This window comes from Pelophylax lessonae, assembly GCF_965119305.1.
Source record: "Pelophylax lessonae genome assembly, chromosome: 3".
Lineage (NCBI taxonomy): Eukaryota > Metazoa > Chordata > Amphibia > Anura > Ranidae > Pelophylax > Pelophylax lessonae.
Window position 1 is genome coordinate 111793697 of NC_138770.1, and position 24073 is coordinate 111817769.

The window sequence follows — 24073 nt, forward strand, 5'->3', positions numbered from 1 at the left end:
TGCACCCAGGGCAGCTGTCCCTCCTGCCCACCTTTTGTCCTGGCCCTGGGTTCACAGGATTTCTGGCAGGATCACTATTTTTTTCTACGTATTGCATGAATGTACTGAATATTTTTTCATTTCCCGGAAATACACTTGAAATACTTGTTGGCCTGTTTCTATACCATTTGCCTTATGTTTGCTTGTAATTGTGGTGTTTCAATTCCCAAAGCATTTTCCATTGTTGTCACAACTGGTTTCATAAATCCATTAAAAAAGGAAATGTTTTTCCCACACTGGGTGGTTTATGACCCCCACCAATCAGAAGAAAGAATTAGAAAGGTTCAGGATATGTGGATGGGTATAAACCATAGTTTTCCAGTTCTCATGAGTCTTACCTGCCGTCATTTCTATCTGCACCACGCTGACATAGATCGAGGAATTCATGAACAGCGTGTATGGTAATATTGATGTGTTTGTTAAGTAAATCTCAGCAAGACTGCTTCCATAGCCTTCAATAAGGATGTCCGTGTAGTACGTGTACTGAAACGCACTCCAGCTAACTGTGAAAAAGCAATTATTTATTATTTATTCTTATTCAGTAATGATATTCCTGCACAGGCATTTTGCTTTGACAGATTTCCTTTAGCATTAAAGTGATTGGAAACGATCCCCTTGTAAAACAGCCCATTCAGTTTAAAATAGAAATGAAAGGCAAAACATTTTTGTATAGATATAAAAAAACATTATGAACGCCTTTTTTTCGCCTTTTTTTTAATAAGTGATCACATTCCCTCTGTTCTCAGCTGCATAAGTTCTAGGGGGAGGAGAAGCAGCAGCACACTTCCCAGTGACAGAGCTTCCCAGTGACAGGCTGTGCAGCAGAGGCGTGTCAGGACAAGTCTGATCATTGGAGGAGAGTACACTGAGTTCCTAGCATGGCTAGAGAACTGAACACAGTGTGCTCTCAAGCTTAGTGTGATCAGTTTTTAATAGGAAAGCAGTGGGACTGGCAGGAACACCAGGGATTACACACATAGGAAGCAATACAAAAAAAAACAGGATGCCTTCTTAGTTACATAGTTACATAGTTAGTCAGGTTTAAAAAAGACACAAGTCAATCTGGTTCAACCAAAAAACAAAAAAAAAAAACAAACAGTATTGAAAACCCAACCATACAATCCCATATACGCAATCCTATACCCTCAGTTGATCCAGAGGAAGGTGAAAAAACACCAGCAAAGCATGATCCAATTTGCTACAGCAGGGGAAAAAAATTCCTTCCTGATCCCCCGAGAGGCAATCGGATATTCCCTGAATCAACTTTACCTAAAAATTTTAGTACTCATTTATATTAAGTACACCCAGGAAAGAATCCAGGCCTTTCTTAAAGCAATCTAGTGAGCTAGGCAGAACCACCTCTGGAGAGAGTCTATTCCACATTTTCACAGCTCTTAAGGTGAAGAAACTTTTCCGTATTTGGAGACAAAATCTGTTTTTCTCTAGATGTAAAAAGTGCCCCCTTGTCCTCTGTGTTGTCAATAAATTTAACAACTCAACACCAAGTTCACTATTTGGACCCCTTATGTATTTATACATGTTGATCATATCCCCCCTTAATCTCCTCTTCTCAAGAGAAAATTAATTCAGTTCCTCTAATCTTTTCTCATAGCTGAGCTCCTCCATGCCTCTTATCAGTTTGGTCGCCCTTCTCTGCACTTTCTCCAGTTCCCCAGTATCCTTTTTAAGAACTGGTGCCCAAAACTGAACTGCATATTCCAGATGAGGTCTTACTAATGATTTGTACAGGGGTAAAATGATATCTCTCTCTCTGGAGTCCATGCCTCTGTTAATACAAGAAAGGACTTTGCTTGATTTGGAAACAGCAGCTTGGCATTGAATGCTATTATTAAGCTTATGATCTACCAGAACACCCAGATCCTTCTCCGCTATGGATTCCCCCAGTTCTACTCCACCTAGTATGTATGATGCATGCATATTCTTAGCCCCCAAGTGCATACAAGTACATGATACAGCAAGCGCATATCAGGAATATGAAATGTTGGGGGTAACAAACGCTTCAAATTGATCCTCATCAAAATATTTATCTTCAAAATAAAACAAACAGTGGTAAAGAGTACCTTTATTTTTACATGTTTGTATGGATAAATATCTGATACCTCACAAATGCTAGTAACAGTATGATTTGAAAAGGAAAAAAAGTTGTATTTTTGAACAAAGCAGTCCTGACAGTCCAGTCGAGTGACTTTGCCTAGGCTGAGATATTGTGATCAGTCTGCTGCAGGCAGAAGGAAGCATTTCCTCAGTCTCCTCTGTACCAGCTATTAGACTGTAGTATTGTAACTTTGTAGAGACTGAATTGTGTGTGTAATTTGTGAACAGAGCAAGCACAGCACAGTCACTGGGATTTGTGGTGGACCATCCATGCCTGTGCTGGCTTGGTCGCTTGCAGTCTCCACGAGAGGGGTACATGTAACAGTGACAACACAGAAGCAGGATTGGGAGACATCCCATTATAGGAAGTGCCCCAACAAGGACCATCATGGCACAATCACCTACTGTTATTTTAATGAAAACTGCAGATTTAAAAAGGTTAAAATTATATTTACATGTTGAAGGTAATATGATGTGATTGAGATTACATCTACTTTGAGAACTTTGATAAGAGCCTGTGCTCAGTATACTAGTGGTACTAAAGTCTTAAGGTTTTTTTTTTTTTTTACAATAATGCATTCTCTGCATTAGGATAAAAAATCTTCTGTGCCATACCTCCCCCCTCCCCTTCTTATACTTACCTGAGCCCAATTTCGATCCAGTGCTGTGCCTGAGAGCAGAATCTCTTTCCACTTTCTCCAGATTAATGGTAACAGGAGCTATTAGCTCCTGTTGGTGTCAATCAAATCCTGTGATGACGGAGCAGGGGGCAGGGCTGAGCCCCGCTGTTTTTGTCTATGGAGAGCGGCTTGGCTTTGTGCCCACAAGAGCGCTCACCTTTGAAGTGATTTCCTATGAGGGCACTTGCCAGAGAGGATGAGCCAGGATCGCCAGCAGGGGACTCCAAAAAAGGAGGATCGGGGCTGCTCTGGGCAAAACCATTACATAGAGCAGGTGAGTATGCTTATTATTTGAAAAAAAAAGTAAGGTTTTGAATCACTTTAAAGTTTTCAACCCCATACTAGTTATAGCTGAGCTCAAAAATACTTACTTTCTAGATGCCTTCTGACTCTCGGATCATGTAATTCCTTTTCCTGGTATAGAAAGAGATGCATACAAATACAGATTTAAAACTCACTACATTAGTCACAGATGTACTGCAAAATGTAAATGTATCCATATGGATAGTAAATATTCCGTATGAGTTTATAACTACCATTGTGTCCTAGGCCCAATACAGACATGAATCACTTTTCTTATATCACCGATGAGTGACCCCCTAATTCCAAGGGTAGAAAAGGTGTTATGAATATATTTCAGTACTCACATGGGCCTAAAATGTGACTGCTTTGCGTGCTATACTGTGCAGTAAAAGCACATGTACCTTGTTGTGTGTTGAGTTACGCTGCGTTACCACAGCCCATTTCTTTTGAATAGTCCCCAACCTAAAGTCCCACTCACTAAAGAACCTGTCTAGATGTATTAAATGAAATGTGTTCAAAAAAAAAAATCATAATGGATGCTATTAATGACCTGTCTCTCTCTGGGGCCTCAGGGCCCCATTAGCATTAAAAAGGGCGGCTTTCTTGGGTCCACAAGTTCAGTGGCCCACCAGAGCATCCTCAAGTTGGCTGCTTGCTATCTAAGCACTTCCACCAAAAAAAATCCTCCCTTGCCATGTGTTATGGTCCTGTGATCATGTGATGTGTCACATAACCAGGAGTGTAGGTTTTTCTGTTTATTCCATGGCGGATGCCCAATATGAGGATATGAGTGCTCTTCTTAGGAAAAATGTGATCCTGCAGTGTTCTTTGCCTGACATCCAAGCTGCATTGCTTAAATAGCAAGACACACGCCAACATGGGTAGTAAGGGCTTGGTCACTTGGGCGGCCAATGCTTTAAAAGTAGGCGACGGAGTCATGGTTTTCCTGCTCCCCGATCGCCCACCCAAACACAGAAATACAAGTGCTCAGTGTTATACCCAAGCCACAAAGCAAAGCATAAAAAACCCCCTAAACATTAAACAATGTGATGCAATTGACAATTGGAACCGCCACCTAATGTAATCTGTTCAAGTGAATGGGACCTTTCTGCAACTGCCTGGTGTGCGGTGAGTTGGCATTTTAAGGGTTTAAATGAGAAGCCTGGGCTAGAACTAACTAAGCTTAAATCTGCTCCCACCCCTTTACTAACACCTATACTAAGTACCATGCGGAAGGAAGAGGCTTATACTTACCTATTCTCAGGGCACTCTGGTCCAGTCACATGATTGGCTCCCAGCGGCCAGCTTCAGGGGAGAGGAGGGACAGCCTACAAAAGATGGCCCATAATAAGCCTATGGGTGATGTCACTGCCCACATATTCCAACTGTTGATGGGCACTCTCTCCACTCCCAGATAACATGACTGGACTGGTGGGCTCTGAGAATAGGTAAGTATATGCATTTTCTTTTTTCATGGAAGTTAGTATAGGAGTTAGAAGTTAGGTGGAAGCTCTTTTAGAGTTAATTCGTTCTAGCCTGGGCTTCTACCTTAAGCAGACAGCGAGGGGGTAGCATATCACTTCCTCACCACCTGATTAATGTGTCTGAAAAGCAATCCACGAGAATTGCTTTTCACAGAAGCAGCAAGCACTGCCACATATGTGAATGCAGGGCTGTGATTGTGCAGTCTCCGCATATATGCAGACAGGGCTTGGACAGGACCAACTGCAAAGTGGGCATGACGGGAGGACCCTGCATACTTAGAGGCATGGTCTGTTGGGATTCACGCATAAAGTGGCATGATCTGGTTGTGCATAACTGGGTTGACAAAATGCAGACTGTGGGCAGAGTTAACAAAGTGAGACCATATGGTTGGTAAGTAGGCAAACACTTTATAATGATAATATTGCAGGATGGTGAAATCATCATACATTTAATGTTTCATATTATTCTATGGCCTTTAAAAAAATAATTAGAAAAGTCTTGTGTGAATGGATCTCAGTGATACATTTGTGAAACATAGTGCAAAATACATATAACACAGTGTTTTTAATGCAGGGCTTCCAGCACAGGAAAGAAGTACCGTATTTTTTCGTGTATAAGAGGCCCCCATGCATAAGATGACCCCCCCTTTTCCAACCCAAAACTTAAGAAATCAATATTTTAAACATAAAACAGAACACATTTTTATTTAGTAATTACCGGTACTGCAGATAACGCTTAAATACCCGTACTATGATATTATGCATCATATCACTTTATTAAGCCTCTGTTGCATCACTGCTCTCTTCTTCATCACTATAAGTTTCAATTTCTTCAACTTCTATTGCATCACTGCTGTCTTCTGAGTCACTGTTTTTATATGTGAGATCATCCTTAGTTCCGTTGATTGCATTGCTGATTCCACATTTCTTGAAGGATTTCACAATCACCTCTTGTTTGACACCATACCATGAGTTTAGGACCCAATTGCAGAGCTCAGTAATGGTTGGTTTTTTCACTCTTCATGTCAGTGTCAAGTTATCACCTGCTTTTTGCATCCATCTACTCCATTCTTCTCTCATTAGTGCTTTAAATGGTTTGTTGATTGAAACATCTAGTGGCTGTAGCTCACCTGTAAGTCCACCAGGAATAACTGCTAGGTGTGTTTGCAAATCTGATGCAACCCTTTTGGTCTTTTCTGTTAAATGTTTTCGGAACTGATCAAAGACAAGCAGAGCTGGCTTCTTTAACCTTCCTAGCGGTATTCCCGAGCGTGACTCGGGGTTAGATTTTAGAGCCAAAAGCGGTAACCCCCTAGCCACACTCGGGGTACCGCTAGGAAGATCGCTGGATCCTGGTAGAGGTTTTACTTACCTTTTCTCCGGGATCCAGCGAAGAATGCGGGCGGTATGCGGCGGCGGAGCTTCCTCCTGATCGTCTGCGAGCCCCGGCTTCCATCTCCGGGGGTGGAACCGGCGGCAAATTCAAATGTAAAACACACCAAACACACTGATACAATGCAAAAAAAAAAAAAATTCACATTACATTGCCCCCCAGTGCCCTTTCCTGCAGTTTTACTGTACTTTTTATGTAAATATATGTATATATATATATATATATATATATATATATATATATATATATATATATATATATATATACATATATATATATATATATATATATATATATATATATACATACATATATATATACATATATACAGTGGGTACGGAAAGTATTCAGACCCCCTTAAATGTTTCACTCTTTGTTATATTGCAGCCATTTGCTAAAATCATTTAAGTTCATTCTTCTTCCTCATGAATGTACACATAGCACCCCATACTGACAGAAAAACACAGAATTGTTGACATTGTTACAGATTTATTAAAAAAGAAAAACTGAAATATCACATGGTCCTAAGTATTCAGACCCTTTGCTCAGTATTTAGTAGAAGCCCCCTTTTGATCTAATACAGCCAGGAGTCTTTTTGGGAAAGATGCAACAAGTCTTTCACACCTGGATTTGGGGATCCTCTGCCATTCCTCCTTGCAGATCCTCTCCAGTTCTGTCAGGTTGGATGGTAAACGTTGGTCGACAGCCATTTTTAGGTCTTTCCAGAGATGCTCAATTGGGTTTAAGTCAGGGCTCTGGCTGGGCCATTCAAGAATAGTCACAGAGTTGTTGTGAAGCCAATCCTTCGTTATTTTAGCTGTGTGCTTAGGGTCATTGTCTTGTTGGAAGGTAAACCTTCGGCCCAGAGAACTCTGGAGAAGGTTTTTGTCCAGGATATCCCTGTACTTGGCCGCATTCATCTTTCCCTCGATTGCAACCAGTCGTCCTGTCCCTGCAGCTGAAAAACACCCCCACAGCATGATGCTGCCACCACCATGCTTCACTGTTGGGACTGTATTGGACAGGTGATGAGCAGTGCCTGGTTTTCTCCACACATACCGCTTAGAATTAAGGCCAAAAAGTTCTATTTTGGTCTCATCAGACCAGAGAATCTTATTTCTCACCATCTTGGATTCCTTCAGGTGTTTTTTAGCAAACTCCATGCGGGCTTTCATGTGTCTTACACTGAGGAGAGGCTTCCGTCGGGCCACTCTGCCATAAAGCCCCGACTGGTGGAGGGCTGCAGTGATGGTTGACTTTTTACAACTTTCTCCCATCTCCTGACTGCATCTCTGGAGCTCAGCCACAGTGATCTTTGGGTTCTTCTTTACCTCTCTCACCAAGGCTCTTCTCCCCCGATAGCTCAGTTTGGCCGGACGGCCAGCTCTAGGAAGGGTTCTGGTCGTCCCAAACATCTTCCATTTGAGGATTATGGAGGCCACTGTGCTCTTAGGAACCTTACGTGCAGCAGAAATCTTTTTGTAACTTTGGCCAGATCTGTGCCTTGCCACAATTCTGTCTCTGAGCTCTTTTAGGCAGTTCCTTTGACCTCATGATTCTCATTTGCTCTGACATGCATTGTGATCTGGAAGGTCTTATATAGACAGGTGTGTGGCTTTCCTAATCAAGTCCAATCAGTACAATCAAACACAGCTGGACTCAAATGAAGGTGTAGAACCATCTCAAGGATGATCAGAAGAAATGGAAAGCACCTGAGTTAAATATATGAGTGTCACAGCAAAGGGTCTGAATACTTAGGACCATGTGATATTTCAGTTTTTCTTTTTTAATAAATCTGCAACAATGTCAACAATTCTGTGTTTTTCTGCCAGTATGGGGTGCTATGTGTACATTCATGAGGAAGAAGAATGAACTTAAATTATTTTAGCAAATGGCTGCAATATAACAAAGAGTGAAAAATTTAAGGGGGTTTGAATACTTTCCGTACCCACTGTATACGTAATTCTTGTGAATGAGCAGCCCAAACCAACTGTATACATTATATATATATATATATATATATATATATATATATATATATATATATATATATATGTATATGTATATATATATATATATATATATATATATATATATATAATATATGTATACATAATATATGTATACATACATATATATATATATATATATATATATAATATATATAATAAATGTATACACTTGGTTTGGGCTGCTCATTCACAAGAATTACATGCAAAATAATGGTACCGCTTTCAGCACCTAAAGTCCAAAAGAATCATACCGCCGGGGAGGTTAAGAGCCCTCCAGGTCTTCTGGACCAAACCATTGCAAACCTAATGGCCATAATGTCTTCATTCATCCATGCCTTCTCTTGAACTTGCACAATAATGCCAAGTGGTATGGTCTCTTTAGGATATGTTTTCCTCTTAAAAATAAGCATAGGAGGCAGTTTGGTACCATCTGCACAGCATGAAAGCACAGCAGTGTAGTGTGTCTTTTCATGGCCAGTTGTTTTGATTGCCACTATTTTGATTCCTTTCACATCAACAGTTCTGTTGGAAGGCACATCAATATTGAGAGGCACCCCATCCATGTTTGCAATCTGATTTGGTTCAAAATCATATGTTTTCCTAAGTTATATGACAGGAGTGAAATTGTTGAATTTTATCCTCATAAACTGATTGCATTTTCTGAGCTAACTTTGCTTGTGTTCTCATGGCCAACCCTTCACTTGTCGAAGCGCCATTTTGCCTTTCCTGTAAAATCAATCATGTTCATTTCATTTGCAAACATTCTGACATTGAATAAGCCTGGTTAACACACATAAGCTACTCTGGCGCTGATCCATAATCCAAGTCTTAAGCCTCGGCTCCAAGTTTGGCCATTTTGCTGGTTTTCCTCTTAAGGCCTTCTTCTTTTCTGGCATCTTAAAGAGTTGTTCTTCCTGTTTTCTGCACTGTTTGATCATACACTCAGTGGGAGGAGGTCCAAACTGTCTTTCCGCAGCTCTATTCCCATGCTCTTTTGCATAGCTGATTACATTCAGTTTGAATTTGCAGAGTAAGACAATTGCTTACCAGTATTCATTTTTCTATTTTCTGACATCTGGGGTCAAAACGCTCCAGTCCCTGTTGCATCTGACGGGATTGCATCTGCGCACTCTCCACCTCCACCTCTACCCCCAATTACAGCATCAGCTGACATCTGTAAGGCTTGTGATTGGAGGAAGCCTCTTTGACAGGGTATGGGCAGCTACGCACACGCGCGGCTTTCTCCTCGGCTGACTGTCCGTGTATAAGATGCCCCTCAATTTTCAGTCTAACGATTTTAGAAAAAAAGTAGCGTCTTATACCAGAGGCGTAACTAGAACCTTCAGGACCCTGGTGCAAAAAACCATGAAGAACCCCCTTCCCTTCAAGCCTGGGGCTCTTCCCACTGATCCTGGAGCCCTTTACTCTCGTTGCCGGACCATTTCCCCAGTTCTGCAGTGTGCTCCCTTCCTGCCATCTTGAGGCCTCCCCACGGTGGTGGAATGCCAGGGCCCGGTCGCAAGTGTGACCTTTGTGATCCTGGAAGTTCACCCACTGGTGTCAAGTTTTTTGGTATTTTAATTGTATTATTTTTTTTATCATTTTATTTAATTTTTTTACAATTTTACTGACTATGACTCTGTCCATTCAGAAAAGGAAGCAGCTGGTAAATTACATATTTACCAACCCCCTTCCTGGTTCTCTATTGTGACACATCACCTGCAGCAGCTGGCAGGAGAAGGAAAGGAGCACAGAAGGGGGGGACTAGGGGACCACACAGAGCCCAGAGACAGCAGAACACAAGTGAACTGGATAGGAGGAGTGGCGGGGGCAGCATACAGAGGAACCAATCTCCTCCATTTTCCTTCTGCAGCTACAGGAGGAAAAAGGAGGACAGTGATTTCTCTACTTGCTGCCCCACCCCCCTCCTATCCAGGTGTACTGGGGAGCCACACAGGCCCCCTGGAGCATGGAGCCCGGTTGCAATTCCAACTTTTACACAGAACAATACAGTAAAAAACTGCAGCTCCTTTAACAGCAATAACAAGGTATCCCCTATACTAATGGTTGTCAGCCTTTCAACCTTTTTGAGACCAGGGCCCAGTAAGTTTTTCGAAAACCTTCTATGCCCCAACAGTGGAAAAAAGTTTTACTGGTTCTAGATGGGGCTAGGTGTCGCTGTGTGGGGATGAGGTTTATGAAAGTAGCTGCAGTGGGCCATGGCCTGGTGGTTGAGAACCACTGCCCTATACTAAAGCTCTCCCCCAACACTTAACCGTCAGCTACCTGACCTAATCCTGATATGTATTCATTATAATTATTATCATGTCTACTATGTCTCCCTTACCTGGCCATTGGTTACAGAAGAATGCAGATAGCAGGATAAAGACATCACCAGATACAGGAATATCATCACATCAACAGTGGCTCCCATCCTAAAGTGCAGGGGAAAGTTATCAGTGTAAAATCTCAAATTAACCAAACACACTCACATGTTTCTGACAATGAGGCTGATTGTGCAACAATAGAGGATGACATTTAAAGGTTATGTCCAGAAACTCCATATACTGTAAGCCCAACTATTTTAGTCAGTGTATATCTTACTTCCAACAAGGCTGGCTATCCACTTTTTCTGCATTAAATCTGTTAGCAGGTACAGTTAGCTACTCTGCCATTAGGTGGCTCTGTTCCCAATACAGTGTGGTAGAGGGGATTATGTAAATGGGTGTTAGGCCCCTTAAGAGGAAACCTTCCTGTAGTGATGTAGTAGATGGAGTTAGTCCCCATATAAATGCCAGAAAGGGAGGAGCCTACAGAGTTGGGGCATGGGAGGTAAACACCCCAGAGCTATAGTGATGTAGTCAGCTATTGGCAAGGGCCCTTAACAGGGCTGAAGCATCGGGTGAAATAGTTCAAAACCCAGAAACTGTAGTCTTCCTGACTCCTTTACGATCCGAAAAGGACTGTGAGCGGAATGCAAAATACCTTTGATGTGAGTACTAGTATACCCGGGACCAAGTGCAAAATCTGGGAGTGTGCGCTGTAGGGGACAGCTATAGAATGGGACAGAGAGAGACTGATATAGTAAAGAAAAGCACCTTGTAAACCTTGGTGACAGAAGCTGTGAACTTAGTGTACAGGGAGATTGGTCCCAACAAGGAGAGAAGAGATTCAAAGGGAAGATGTCTTATACATTTTGTGCTGAACTTCTGTGCCCAAATGACTGCTACAGGACATTAGCTCCTGTATATGGCGTTCCGCACAAAAGAGTTCTATCAGTATGTCAATGTGATGTTCGATGTTACAGTCATATTTGGGAAGTTCCAGTAAAATGTGTTAAATGCATTACTTGTGTGGACATTCCTTTGTTCTTTATTATTAAGGCCTAAGGCCCGGGATGTCATGAGTGGGCCATTAGCCAGGAGTTGGGCACAATATGGTGAAGGCTTTCATCTACCAGAAGGTGGGTTGTTGTCCTATCCAAGTAGAAGCAGGTTGGGGAATTGTACAATCTAGTGCCAACAACCAGCCAATCACAAGCCCCCTTACAAAATCTGTGACCCAGGATTATACAATAGAGCACACTTAGGCTCAAGAGTCTATGATGTGATCCTATAGTCAGAAACCGGACACACAATTACAAGAACAATAGCTGTCAGGTCACTTGTGTGTTTTGGGAATTTCAACTGCTGGAGCCAGGCAGTTATTTAGAATGGATACGTCTGACTGCAGGTTTTATAGGCTTTTAGTAGTCTTTTAACGGTAGGAAAAGCATATTTGCAGCAAAGAATCATGTAAAAAGGTGCTTCAGTCCCATCTAGATACACATGTTAGAGCTTTGTAAAACCCTGAGTGCAAGAGCTTCATATTACACATATTAAAACATATCTAAACCCAAGAACACAAATGTAATACTGTACTCTATATTGCCGCTTACCAGTCCTTAGATGTGGTGGCTGCATGAGTTTTCTTCTTTCAGGCTAAGAAAATTTTCAGCAAATATGAAAAATACCAGTTGATCTTGCAAAATGCTGTGTCCTTGTTGCTCCATGGGAGCTAAACTTAAAGCACAAGTAATGTTTCCTTTTTTTTTAACAACTCCCATTTCTTGAAGGGCATCTATTGACATCCTCCAAGAACTCAGCCCCCCGTGCGCCATGTGATTGCTGTATCCTTGGGACACAGTTGATCACAGATCGAATTAAAGGCTGCCCTTTACCATGTGATTAGCTGAGTCCGATCACAGCTGATCCCATGTAAAGGAATTCCGGTTATCGGCATTTCCTTTCCTCAGCATGTCACTGAATGGGGAAAGGAAAGCAAATACCGACAATCCAATGACATCACACATGTACACTGATAATCAGGGCACTGATCATCAGTGCCCTGACTATCACTGCAGCCCCATCAGTGCCCATCAGTGCAGCTTATTAGTGCCCATCAGTGCAGCCATATCAATGCCTCCTCGTCAGTGCCCATCAGTGCAGCTTATCAGTGCCCATCATTGCTGCGTCATCAGTGCCAGTCAGTGCAGGGTATTCATGCCTATCAGTGCGGCCTCATCAGTGCAAATCAGTGAAGAAGAAAAATTACTTATTTTAATTTTTTTTTAACAAAAATTAAGAAAAAGGTTTTTTTTTTTTTCAAACGTTTCGATATTTTTTCATTTGTTTAGTAAAAAATAAATAAAGCCATATGTAAATAATGAAAAGATCAATATCCAGAAGGGAAACTTTCTGGATATTTGAATTAAAATGTTCCCGGCCTCGAGGCCACAACATTGAATGGGACATCAACTCCCATATAAATAATAGCTAATTCCCTGAAGTTTTAATATTTACATACTTTACATACTTTTTATACATTTTTATTGGAATGATTGTATGCATTTAACATTAAATCTGTAATATTTTCCCCACAATATTATATTGGTAGGAATGTCTGTCTATTGTATGTTTTTATAAGTTATCTAAACCATATAATAATTATATGCACTCTTCTCTTAGTGGTGCTTTTCTAAGCACCCAAGCAGGAAGTTGGTAAAATTCTATTTCCGGTGTCATATGGTTTTTAAAAGTCTTCACAATATAAATTTGGTTCGTTCTTCATGAATAAAACCTACTTTTTAACGTTTCTAATCTTCAGAATGTAGTTTCAATATGAAATTTGTTTTTAAATAAAGGGCATTTGTTAAATACAGAGCCATTTCCGGTCTCGGGCTTTTCCATGCAGACACTGGAAGAGAAATACTTTCCTTCCTATATAAAAAGGCAGACGTGACGGCGCGCGTTCATCTCCCATTCTCTGTCGAAGTCCTATTGGAGGAAACGCGTCAGCAGGGAGGCGTGCCATCACTACCCATTGGAGGAGAAGGGATCAGCGCTAAAATCCAATACTAGTGATTTTCAAGCCCACTGTTTATACATTTCTGGTAAGAGGCCAATATAGTTTTTGCACTGGTGGTCCGTGCACGTTTGGAGGTGAACATCATATGAAGCACTTATGTCGTAACACAGGAATCACACTTATTGCACTTGCCTATTTCCGCCGGGGAATTTCACCAGGTGGAGGGATATTCCAGTTATTTCCATTTAATTGTTTTATGGACCTTTTCACCACCTATATTTATCACCAATCTGAACACCATTGAAGAGGATATATCCTCTCTGCATTTTGGACTGTCGGATTATATTTACTCATTCACACTTTGTATTTATTTGTATACCTTAAATACTGTTGCTTTTTGGTCCCTGAACCTAAGTCACTTGCACCAATTTAGGTATATTTTTTAACCCCTTGATTGGTTATTTCTTCATCACTATCTATTTGTCATCAAGTGGATGTACAATAGAATTTGAAAAGCGCACCAATTTTATTTATCACCATTTGTAAATATTTACCACCAAAAGAAAAGCTCTATCTGTCTCAAAAAATGCTACAAATCTAATATGGGTACAGGGCAGCAAGACCGTGTAATTTTCAAAGTGCGACAGCACTGAAAGCTAAAAATTAGCATGGTCAGGAAGGAAGTAAAAGTACCCAGTAGGCAAGTGGTTAAACTACTAATCCCCCCACCTTCCATGTAATGGAGATGAAGAGTGGAAGACGTGCTAACCCCATTAGATAATTTGTTGGTAACTAAGGAGCACCCCAAGACTGGGAAGTTTTATTCCACCAGTGGGAAAGGAGAGCCTCTTCTGCGAAAATGTGAAGGAAATACACCACAGCTTTCTCTTCAGGGAAAAGCAAGGATTTTTGTCCCCAAGGGAATGGAACGAGGATAGTTGGAGAACCAGAGTAGTAATAGACTGACATGAAGATGTCCCTCATGTGGTCAGTGGACCCAAATCAGGTCAGCCAAAGAGCACAAGATGATATGTGGATTGACTCTCACTTCTTACAGGATGCACATGCCCACACACCAAAAAACCTAGAGACGGTGCCTAAGAATGTAAGGACTTTATTAGATTGATTTATTAGATGTGTGTTTTATCAATTACTGGAAGGGGTATGATCAAAAGATTCCTCTCTAACTCATTTTAATCAATCTCTACTTCCAGTAGTGTCTCTGCCTATATTGCAGCAAATAAAAGGAGTGCACCGAGGAAGCATCAGGGTTCTATATCACTGAGGAGTTTCTTCCCTGCTCAAATGATCCAAAAACTCATCCTATTGCTCCCAATGTATCTGGACTCTATGCTGCAGTATGCTGCTGTCTACTAGCCACTAATCTCTAGGAGATATGAGAAATGAAACTAACTGATCAAAACCCCTCCCCACCAAACAAATTCCCATGTCTAAAAGTGATCTTGCACAAAAATCTACTGTAGAAAATCAAAATACCCCACCTACACGGTGACGTCACAACGCACTACAGCATTATCGCACATCAGCGCATGTGCATGCGCTTTTTACAGACAAGCGCCATCTAGCAATTTTTCTAACCTCCAGGACATCCAATAGTCTCTGGAAACAATAATTTAACTGAGAAAGCCAGTAAATATTTTGACTTTGTCATATACCCTTATGTACCTGGCTTATCGTCATATATTGAAGACACCAGGGATTTTGTCAACAAATAAGAAGGGGTGATATTGACTGAAAATATTCTACTGGCAAGTCTAGCTGTTGAGGCATTGCATAATAATATCAATCATAATCTGGGCTTGAGGCATTTGAATACTTCCTTAACACTCGATGTATTGCATTCCAACAACTTGCACAATTTGTTGGAACATAACTTTTTCCTTTTTAATGGCAAAACATTCCAACAAAAGAGGGCACAGCTATGGGAACTGCAGGTGCTCCCACCTATGCCAAATTATTTTTGGGGTGGTGGGAGCAAACTATAGTGTTCCAAGAAGATATAAACATTACACATTTTAATGTGGGCAAGATTCATAGATTATATGTTCATCTTGTGGCAGGGCCCTAAAACAGCTTTCATGGAATTTGTGATGTGTTTAAACAACATTGGGATGTTCTTCACCAGTGAAATTCAAGAGGACTACATTAATTTCCTGGATTTACAGAACAAGACTAACAGCCCACTTCATTGGAAAGGTCATCATCCAGCCCCACTGAAGAGATGTATACCTACTGGCCATTTTCTGCAAGCAAGAAGGAATTGCTCTTCAGAGGAGGCATTTAGAACAGAAAGTGTGCACATTTTTGATCGCTTTAGTAAGAGAAGGTATAAATTCGCTAGATGGTGCTTGTCTATAAATAGTGCATAAGTGCACGCTAATGCGCGATGATGCAGTAGCATTGTTTGCGTCGTGACGTCACTGCGCAGGCGGGGTATTTTCATTTTCTACAATAGCTTTTGGTGCACGATCACTTTTAGACATCAGTTTGTTTTATTTCTCATATCTCCTAGAGATTAGTGGCTAGTAGATAGCAGCATACTGCAGCATAAGATCCATTTAGAGTCCAGATAGATTGGGTGCAATAGGATGAGTTTTAGGAACATTTGAGCAGGGAAGAAACTCCTCAGTGATATAGAACTCTGATGCTTCCTTGGTGCACTCCCTTCATTTGCTGCAATAGACAGGGCCACTACTGAGAGTAGAGATTGATGAAAATGAGTTAGGGAGGAATCTTTTGATCGTACCCCTTCCTATAAGTGATAAAACACACATCTAATAAATTAATTTATTAAAGTCCTAACATTCTTAGACGCCGTCCGTAGGTTTTTGGGTGCGTGGGAATGTGCACCCTGTTAGAATTGATTGATATTACCAATAGGAGGGACACTTAGTTCAGAGATAAGAGGTCATTGTGTAATTTAAATGTGGATTGACTTTGTTATGCAGAAAGAACTACTGTGAGAAGTTGCAAATCAGTAGGTCTTTCATCAATTCTCCTTTTTTTCATTTGCAAGGGCTTGGGATTAGCGTGGAAAATGTGATAAAACACGTGCAAAACAATTTGTACACATATGTTAGGGACAATTTAACTACCAGCATGTCTTTGGAGTGTGAGAGGAAACCAATGCAAGCACAGGGAGCAAATGCAAACTCCATGCATCTAGTATCCTAGCTAAGTTTTAAACCAAGGAGCCCAGTGCTAAAAAGCATAAGTACTAACCATTAAGCCACAATGCTGTCCAATCACATCTAGGATGCATTATGCTACCTTTTTGTTCTTGGGTTTAGATAAACACAAAGCCTTTAGATTCCAATATCACTTAGGCATCTAGTATTTTCTAAAGAAAAGTTCTGCAATTTTACCTATTTTATCAGTACAGGTTTCCTTTAAATATGTATATGTCTTATTGGCATCTGGATCATCATGATAAAGACAAGATGGGGCCCCCCTTCTAGATCTTACCTTTTAGTTAGGTCTGTGTTCCATGTATGAGGATTTGGATGTCTTAGTAGGGATTGACACGATTATCTCAATACAGTTCTACAAAGAGGAGAGTACAGAAGGCATCACAGTGACACCACACTTATTTTAATAATTATTGGATGCAAATCAGTGCTAACTCTATGTCAAACACAGTAAGGCTCTTAGTGTGCTGGCAATGGGTTCTATCGTGCTGCTTTCTTTACATTTAGGCTTAAAATACAGCTGTATACAAACATTTCCATGTGGATTTGAATGTCAAAAACCATCTCCACTGGAACTAAGTCAAAGTTCTCACTGGTCTGATCCCCCTGTGATCCACTTTGCAGCATGATTATTCACCACAATTTGTGGATTTTGTTCCACTAATGGTTCCTAGATGATTAAAGTGCCCCTCTCCCAAAATATAAATCCCAGGAAGACTACAACACACAGTAGTGACATAGGAGTCAGCAGGAGAAACCGCAGTGCTCAGCATTGGAGACAGGCGAATGACACTCCCAGAAGTGTCAGATTCTGTAGAGACCTTGGGGGAAGATTCTATGCATCAGAGCGGTGCTCAATGATGCAAGCAGCAGGAAAGGTAAGTATTTTGTTACCTCGTTCCATAAAAATGCTTTCCCGTGATTTTTTAGCAACAGGGTCCCTTTAAAGGGAAAAAGAATAGTTTCAATGTTTTCTTGCAGCATTTTTGTTTTTGATTCACTATTTTTTAGTGACTTGCAATATGCCTTTGAATTTGTATATTATAAAGGTGAAGGCGCCTGGTTTTTTATATGGCCCTATATATAAGGATACCTGCTGCCCCTTTATTTCAATGGTAATGGTACCAAAAACATTTTTTAGTAGGTAAACGATAAAAGTAGGCGCTGGTAACGGTGGGCGTGTGGGTTTATTTAGGTGAACGTTATGATTTTGTTGTGGATAGTGTGCTATCAGGTTTGTCTATCTTCTGTGTAGACTTTTTACTCTGATATATATTGTGATAATCCTATCCAGCAAAAGTAAAATCAGTGTATAAATGTGAGTTTAAGCTCCAACCATATATAATAATTTTTGCATGTGAGATGTTATGGTATAAGATTCAAATTAAAAACCCAAAGATAAAATAGTAGTAAATAATCTATCACAATATATGTGCAAACTTGGTGACTATTGTGATAGCTAATAATACCATTTTATGACAATCACGATTGTTGTTAAAAAATTAAATAAAAAAATTAAAATATAATTATTGTGCTGAATAATAATATTATCAATTCAAATCAATATATCTGACAGAAATATCAATAATTCAAAAAATTATTTGTGCAACTGGTGAAAAAAAGTCTGTGCAATAGTAATACAAATAAAAATTCTTCAGTGTGATTTGTGCTCCAATTTGTGCTCTCGTGAGATAAGCAATCTTTGCTTCTTACCAGAAGGCCTTAGGTCGCAAATACCTAAATCGCTTTTTATCCCTTTAAAGGATGGATCGGTCCTGCACCGAACTCCTCCACATCAGAAATAATGCAGGTCTTTTAATGGGGCTGAATGTTGGTATGCATAGGATTCCTTCAACCTCCTTTTCCTTATTCAAAGCCTTAGGACGTGGGTCTCAGGCAGGTGTATATGGAAAAATAGTGGGAAGCCAAAATATAGTATAATACCATTTTTATTGGGGTGATAAAAATAAAATAAGAAATGGCTGCTTACAATCAATAGTGCCTCCCTGGCACTAGGTGAATACGCTGTTTGCTATTGAGGGTCTGTAGTGGTTGGGTGATAACACTCGGTCTTGAAACAGAGTTTCATATACAGCCCTTGTAGCGTGGCAGCGGTCGGCGTGCGTTCCAGACAGGGCGGAAGTGACGTCGCTGGCTCTCTGTGTTTCAAGGGTCACTGTAGACCACAATAAAAGTGGTCTACAGTGACCCCGGAAACACAGAGAGCCAGTGACGTCACTTCCGCCCTGTCTGGAACGCACGCCGACCGCTGCCACGCTACAAGGGCTGTATATGAAACTCTGTTTCAAGACAGAGTGTTATCACCCAACCACTACAGACCCTCAATAGCAAACAGCGTATTCACCTAGTGCCAGGGAGGCACTATTGATTGTAAGCAGCCATTTCTTATTTTATTTTTATCACCCTAATAAAAATGGTATTATACTATATTTTGGCTTCCCACTATTTTTCCATATACACCTGCCTGAGACCCACGTCCTAAGGCTTTGAATAAGGAAAAGGAGGTTGAAGGAATCCTATGCATACCAACATTCAGCCCCATTAAAAGACCTGCATTATTTCTGATGTGGAGGAGTTCGGTGCAGGACCGATCCATCCTTTAAAGGGATAAAAAGCGATTTAGGTATTTGCGACCTAAGGCCTTCTGGTAAGAAGCAAAGATTGCTTATCTCACGAGAGCACAAATTGGAGCACAAATCACACTGAAGAATTTTTATTTGTATTACTATTGCACAGACTTTTTTTCACCAGTTGCACAAATAATTTTTTGAATTATTGATATTTCTGTCAGATATATTGATTTGAATTGATAATATTATTATTCAGCACAATAATTATATTTTAATTTTTTAATTACATTTTTTAACAACAATCACAACTGTCACAAATGGTATTATTAGCTATCACAATAGTCACCAAGTTTGCACATATATTGTGATAGATTATTTACTACTATTTTATCTTTGGGTTTTTAATTTGAATCTTATACCATAACATCTCACATGCAAAAATTATTATATATGGTTGGAGCTTAAACTCACATTTATACACTGATTTTACTTTTGCTGGATAGGATTATCACAATATATATCAGAGTAAAAAGTCTACACAGAAGATAGACAGACCTGATAGCACACAATCCACAACAAAATCATAACGCTCACCTAAATAAACCCACACGCCCACCGTTACCAGCGCCTACTTTTATCACCTACTAAAAAAATGCCTTTGCATTTGCAAGCAAATTTGACAACTTCAGAAAGTATCAATACCCTAACACTTCCTCTTTACAATCATAGCTTCTCCTCTCCTGGGAGTGTATAATTACTGTCTATGCTGGACCAGCTTCTTCATTCCTCCCCTTAGCGCTCTACATAAACTTTTATGCAGCATGCTGGGGGAAACGACTGAAAAAACAACAGTGTTACTTGAGTTACATTTCTGAGTCTGATTGCTGACATCACATCCAAGATGGTGGTAAACAGCAGGAGTCTGAGAGCTTTTGATGTCTACACAAGGGACGCTCTTATAGGTAAATAACATGAATAAAATATATTAAATACACACATAATAATTATAAAAAATTGTTGTTGAAATTAGTGGTCTGATGACAGGGTCACTTTAACCACCTTAATACCAGCATGTCACATCCACTTCCTTTCCAGGCCATTTTTTAGTGCTATGATAGTTTTACTGACAATTACTCAGTCATGCTACAGTGTAATGAAAATCCAAACAATACCGCGCTAATGTGTGACAATAGTAAAAGCAGACAACACAACAGAAGACAATCCATATAAATTCATAGCAAAAAAGTGCAGAGCTAAACCATGCAATGTGAATAATCCTTTATGAATAGATGAATAACAAAGTGAAAAAATATTAAACGTGATAAGAGAAAAACATTTCCGATAATAATATATACATAGATGAATAACAAGTAGAAAAAAGTCCAATGTGTTGTGAAGAAATACATCCTCAGTATATAATCTACGTGAATATTCAAAAACACTGTGCGTAGAATAACCATTACCGACAACAGAGGGGGGCTTACCAGAAGGTGTAGACCCAGTTTGGCATACGCCTAATGGGTCAGTAAAGGCAATATTAGATGTATAACCATCTAGAAGGGTAATTGGATCCTTGACACCACTTTACACTTCGCTGACCATAAGCCTGTATATTTCAGTTGATAGGAACACCTCAAGGCAAAGGACCAACCAATCACTGTGAGGTGTGGATGGAAATTGTCTCAAGAGAGGCTCAATCAAAAGACAAAAGAACTTCACATAAAACCATACAAAACCGGCATTTATTTAAAATTAGGAACACTTACATATAGATAGATACAAAAATACTTTTCATACAGTGTACCCAAATACATTTTTTATTAATAACTGATGTAGCACCCTCCTAGTTAGGTGCTAGCTATATTAGGTACATTTAGTTCTTTAGCTCCTCTGTATACAGTGGAGCAGCATGTAATTGCTTTGGTCTGCTGAGTTTCACTAGTTGTGGGTTGGACTGCTCTACCCTGTTTTCTGTAGAGTTCTGGAAAGTAGTAGGCTGGGAGAGTGAAATCTACAGTTAGAACATTTAAATGGTCCCAACCAATCCCTGGGAGATAGTGCCCAGTAGGTGTCTGAGAGAGTGCATAAATAGTTTGAGGCCTAGGGCAGAGGGGTTCTTGTCCAGGAGGAGAAGTTCCCAGCCTTCTCCATTTGCTCATTGAAGTCCCAACTGTGACAGGGCTGGGGGACCTAATCTACTGAATTTTGCTGGAGCTGACCGAGGGATTTACCTAGGGATCTGGTCTGAAGAGCCCACAGGAGACATCTCTGGATGATACTGACCCATGGTTACCCTGCACCATTTCAAGTTTGAGTTTAATAAAGCATCAAAAAAAAGGATACCCCTAAAATAATCATTGAACCAGAAGTGTGGCTGAGACTGTGAGCATGGCTGAAAATATACTAGTTTGGGAAAGAACCTTGGGAACACTCAGCAGGCCCTTTCCGAGTGCTACACTACTATAGTTATACTAAGGAAAGAGAGACCGACAATTTAAAAACAAAAACAAAAAACTGTTTCAAATAAAAACGACAGGACAGTGCAATCACCCAGAAATTACCCCTTTTTTGAAAGTAGATACCCCTAGATCATCTAATTTTTTGCATGGTATTGCGGTGGTTAAATAAGGTTTTAGCGATCAATGAAAAAACTGGAGTAGCAACAGATAAAGTGGGAGATACTGTATAAGTGGGAAGTTGTCCAGTCCTGAAAAGGGGTGTAAGCTTACTAGCTCTGCCTTGGACATTTAGCATAGGGGGTTAAACAACAGCCATTCTTTGGACACAGGGGCAGTAATAGGGTCCTTTCACAAAGGCTTTCCGCCCGGTGGACTCCATTTTGCTCAGCAGGGATCGATCCGCCGATCCCCGCTGAGCAGGTGGATGAGAGGTCCGTCTCTGCTTACTTTGCAGAGACAGACATGTCAGATCCCCCCTCTCCTCTATGGGAACTCTGTGAATGAATGAAGCGTCTGTGGGAGCGGAGCCCCGCATGCTGCGCTGTATTTACATTCTGACAGCTGGTGCGGGGAGAGGATCCCCAGACCGCTGTCACAGGGAGGGGGGGATCGGGGGGAGAGAAGGCAGGCAGGAGTTGGTACATGTAACATGTTCCAAAGGTGAACTTATCCTTTAAAGATAAAAAGGTTGGGCTTCAGATATACTTAACAAAGTAGGTAATGGACATGCAAACTATTTGGCAGGTGATTAGAACAGAATAAACATGAAACAGACCCTTGGGAAGGTTCAACAGATGCTGTATATCAATACATATAAGGATTTTCCTATGTCATCAGAACACTGAGCAATGTTAATGGTAAAGGCATACAGTTTTTAAATTTAGAGATGGGGTTGGAGGATTCCAAGTAGAAGGGGAATGGGAGAGAGGAAAGACAAAGAGATAATTGAGAGAAAGAAAAAAAAAAAAAGAAAAAAAGTGAAGTGTGGAAGGGGATGCTGACAAACTGACATACTTTCCATGCAATGGAAGAGCAGCTAATACAAAAGCCAAAGTAATTTTGCAACTATAAATTTAAATGCCCTATACAAAAGAGTATTATTTAAATTTGGGGGGGTTCCTTAAAAAGGAACTCTGCCCTTCAAAGCTAAAATGTTATTTTTAGTCCTTGGTAACTGTTTCTGAATTAATTAAAAAAATAAAAATTGAGGACAGCTCAGTGCCGGTAGAAAATTTAAAAAAGAAGAAGAGGATCCTGCGTGTCACGTGCGGTCCTAAAATAATGGCAAGTATAAAAAAAAAATACAGTGGTTCCTCAGTTGGAGGGAAAAGATCAACAGAGGGAGAGGACTGAACCTGTGGCTGGTATTAAAATTATAACTCAAGTTTTATTGCAAAAAAATAAAAAAAAATCCCTTTCCCGTAACACCTGTAAAATAATTATTTTCCTTATTGTCACCTTAGCAGTCTCAGTGTTGTAATATGACGAGAAACAGCCTCACTATACTTTTAATCTATGATTCTATGAGTCATTTAGAAATCTTCTTAGCAATGAAGCACATAATGCAAGAGATAGCTGAATTTGGCTTCAAGTGCTATGCAGTGTTCCTGGGAAAATACTGAGACAATTAATATATTCTTTTTTTGTACTCCTGGCATATTTACCCAAAACAGCCTAAATACACCCATTTACACAATTTAATTACAAAGTATATCAGTGTAAAGGCTTTCCACATAATGAAAGGTTGAAAAACGTTTGGTTCCTCGAATGTACAAAGATTTCATGTCCCGGTCTCCATAACGTCACACTGTACAGCCATTTTTCATGTGAGTGCAGAGTATGAACTTCCTGTAGCTTCACTTGAATCTGGAGCTGCAAACAAATTGTAGGCAGCTAAAACAAAGACAAAAATTAGAATGTTAAAGCATCAAATATATCATCAAAAAGGGGAGAAGCCTCATACCAAACTTGCATTCTCTCAAAACGAACTTAGTTGAAGCTGAACTGCACTGCTCCTCTCCTGTATTGAAAATGCTTCATTTAAATTTAATGCACACTGTGAGTTTCTCACAGTGTGTATTAGAAAGTGCAGCAAGTCATATTGAGCCAACCTGAATTCCAGGCTGGTGAATATCCAAAATCATCTAGTGCTTTCTTCCCCCAGCCTAATTGTCCTTGGCCCACCCCTTTCATTCATTGGGTTTTTTTATTATACTGTATGGAGGCTCAGCATCATTACCAGGGCAGTTTGCTGTTTTCAGGAAGCTACGTAAAGCCCCTCCCACCATCCATAATTTGCCTGCACCGCATGGAGAAACACAGAGATCCAGCGATAACATCAATGAAGATGGAAAGGTTTATTTCAAAATGTCATTAGTATGCTGATGAGGGGGAAAGGGTAAACCTGGGAAAGCAAAACATTACCAGATTAAACATCAGCTG

The 24073-nt window shown here is 40.2% G+C and overlaps 2 protein-coding genes across 2 annotated transcripts in view; both read right to left on the reverse strand.

The window, feature by feature from the left end:
* Positions 1–21459, reverse strand: part of LOC309550103 (adhesion G-protein coupled receptor F3-like) — a gene marked incomplete at its 5' end in the record, with an annotated part of 80246 nt that extends 58787 nt beyond the window's left edge. Inside the window, 4 exons of the mRNA XM_082250560.1 lie at positions 378–542; positions 3206–3248; positions 8320–8626; positions 21404–21459. Of these exons, the coding sequence (XP_082106686.1) occupies positions 378–542; positions 3206–3248; positions 8320–8626; positions 21404–21459 (571 nt within the window). The remainder of the gene's footprint in view (positions 1–377; positions 543–3205; positions 3249–8319; positions 8627–21403) is intronic.
* A 1994-nt stretch (positions 21460–23453) lies between these two features.
* Positions 23454–24073, reverse strand: part of LOC309550104 (adhesion G protein-coupled receptor F5-like) — a gene marked incomplete at its 3' end in the record, with an annotated part of 113698 nt that continues 113078 nt past the window's right edge. The window contains exon 17 of the mRNA XM_082250561.1: positions 23454–23524. Coding sequence (XP_082106687.1) covers positions 23454–23524 — 71 coding nt within the window. The remainder of the gene's footprint in view (positions 23525–24073) is intronic.